Consider the following 2,893-nt stretch of genomic DNA (forward strand, 5'->3'; position numbering starts at 1 on the left):
AGAACATCCTTCAGAATGATCAGAGTCGACTCCATGAGTCTCTGAATCAGCTTCGACTGACCCTCAGAGCTCCGTGAAGGAAACAGAACCGCTGGTCACTTTGTTCCTCTTAAACCAAGCTCACTGATCCCTCTGATGGAAACCAAACTAAACGCTGGAACATACAGGAGACGTCTGTGTGAAAGTCACACCTGAACTCTGTGGAACTCCAGGACAGTCGCTGGGAGTCCTCCTCTGGATTTGTTCTGAAGCAGCTCAGTCTGGAGAAGAGAAGAACTAAACGCCCAGAGCTACCAAGAGGACGAGCACGATGTGCAGCATGAGCCTCATGACGACAGAGGTCAGGATGAATGAGTCCATCCTGACTGAGAAATCAACCAGTTGGACAAATACAGTTTGTGTCAGAGACGAGGAGGTGATGGAAGGAAACATCAACAGAAAACTGATGACACTGATACATTATGATCATCAAAGAACTAAAACACGACGTGTGTCAGAAAAGTTCCAGGACTGATGTCACAAAGGATAGATTTCAAATCCAAACTACCAGTTTTCTCCTTCCTAGTAATCCCCCTGCAGTCCACCACCCTCCTCCAGCCTTCTCTGCTGCCACCATGCACTCCTGGAAGGATTCTTCCAGGATCCTCTCAGCTCCGTCCTCACAGCCATCTTGATGTCGTCCACGTCTTCTAAACGGGTCTCCTTGATGACCCCCTTGAGCTTGGGGAAGAGGAACCAATCCCAGGGAGCCAGGTGGGGTGAGTAGGGAGGTTGCTCCAGCACGGAGATGTTCTTCTCAGCCAGGAGCTGTGGGATGCTCAGGGTGCTGTGAGCAGGTTGTCATGGTGAAGCAGCCTCCACTGGTCCTGACACAACTCTGAAGGAAGCCAGGATCTCCTTGTAGACAAGCTGCTTGATCGTCTGGAGGGGAAACTCCTAGTTTGGGTTTGAGATACATCCTTAGTGACACCAGTCCTGGAACTTTTCTGACACCTCGTATGCTGGAGAAAAAGTCATTAAAGCCTGAAGGCTCCTGTTGATGACGAGATGAGTCAGAATCATGTTTCATAATTGTGTTTTAAAAAGGTGAGACTGAACCATTGATGTTCAGCTCAGAGTCAGAGTCTGTTTGCTGCTGAAATGACAGTAAATCTACGAGCTGACCTGAACCTGTCTGACTTGGTGTCTGACTTGGTGTCTGACTTGGTGTCTGACTTGGTGTCTGACTTGGTGTCTGACTTGGTGTCTGACTTGGTGTGTTGTTATTTACTGAGGATAGGAAACACTTGGACTTCACAGGAGACTGAGTGTTGTGGAGGAGTCCAAAACATCTTCAACTACAAATGGTTCTGAACAAAAGCTTCCATCAGCCACAGTCCCTGAACCGAGCCGAGCCTTCTGCCACAGAACAGAGTCTCATAAAGACCCGACTGAGCTGCAGAACTCCTTCAGAACTCTCATCAGCTCAACGTGCTGCAGGTCCACAAGCTGAACAACTTGGACTGCAAACAGGAAGTAAAGTGAAATATAATCCTGCAGCCACAGAAACATCCTGAAACTTCCTGCTCACGCTGCTCATCCATTTATTTACATGTTTATTTCATTCATTGACTTCAAACCAAACAATTCAACAGGACACAAACATTCCTGACTCCTGAATGAAAGGCAGCAGAAAGAAGAAGAATCTGATGTTATCTGCCCCCTTTACCCACACAAATACATTTACAAAGACTTCAGTGACAAAAAGCATCAACAACATCAACAACAACAACAACAACATAAACAGCCGTCCTTCAGAGCTGACAGTCACGTTTTACTGTATTCTCTTTAATCCTCTTAAACACCAACAGAAACGTTGACGTGATGATTTNATCCATCCATCATCCATATATTCACTTACAGGAAGTGTCTGGAGCCACATCATCACCCTTTACTGGGAACTTTTGCACTTTTATCCCACTTTCAGGAGCAGGTAACTAAAACTGTGTCGTCTGCTGGGCCCGTTCAACCACCTGATGGAAACGGTTCCGTCTGTCTCACCACATTTGGACTTTTATTTCTGCAGATATTGAACCTTAAATAGCTTCCCGTGTTTTTCAGAGGGTGGAGAAACAGAACTCCACAGGTCTGAAAACGAAATCCAGCCAAAACAAGTCCCAGCAGATCTGAGTTCAGCTTCTTGGATAACAGATGATTTTGTAGAAAGACCCAGACTGACCCACATGTGGACAACATAGTCTCAGTTTTGACGTGTTTATTTATTTACTTTACAGCTAAACGTCGTGAAAGAACGAACTACTGTTTGGAAGGACGGATGTTTTTGGTGCAAACATTCTTAACAGTTTGTCTCGTTTTTTGTTTTTTAAATACTTATTTTTTCTGTAATTTGATAGTAATCAGAACCAGGACCAGCTTTAATGGCCCAGTAGGTACACGACATACAAGGGATTTGGGTTGGGCTGTTGGTGTCGCCCCGGGAATGAGCAAGGACAATAATAGAAATAGGACAATAAAGAATAAGAATAGAAAATACAAGAAGATATGATAGAAATACAAAAGTATGTGGCAGGTTTGTGAATGAAGCTCACGCGCAGCCCTCCACTCTGGACACGTCATGCTAAAGAGCTGCTGCTGCTGCTGCCCAGAGGACTGGACGGACCGGACTCCATGGAAAAACTGCAGCCCTCCAACATCCTGTTTGCAGCACAAACCTCAGAAAACGCGACACGGAACCAATTAAAACCAGCCCATGTACCATGTAACGGCGTTTAACGGGTTTTACGTGCAAACATTTCAACTATCTGACCCTCAACCTCCGCTTTTCACCGACCCAAAGTGAACCGTGTTTTTTTTCATGGACCTTAACGTAAAAGTCGAATTAAAACCATGCCGA

The 2,893-nt window shown here is 45.5% G+C and overlaps 1 protein-coding gene across 1 annotated transcript in view; it reads right to left on the reverse strand.

The window, feature by feature from the left end:
• The window catches only part of srp19 (signal recognition particle 19), a 5,255-nt gene extending 4,895 nt beyond the window's left edge, over nt 1-360 (reverse strand). The window contains exon 1 of the mRNA XM_008303347.1: nt 295-360. Coding sequence (XP_008301569.1) covers nt 295-360 — 66 coding nt within the window. The remainder of the gene's footprint in view (nt 1-294) is intronic.
• Nucleotides 361-2,893: the final 2,533 nt, after the last annotated feature.

This window comes from Stegastes partitus, unplaced genomic scaffold (genome assembly GCF_000690725.1).
Source record: "Stegastes partitus isolate 25-593 unplaced genomic scaffold, Stegastes_partitus-1.0.2 Scaffold1984, whole genome shotgun sequence".
Lineage (NCBI taxonomy): Eukaryota > Metazoa > Chordata > Actinopteri > Pomacentridae > Stegastes > Stegastes partitus.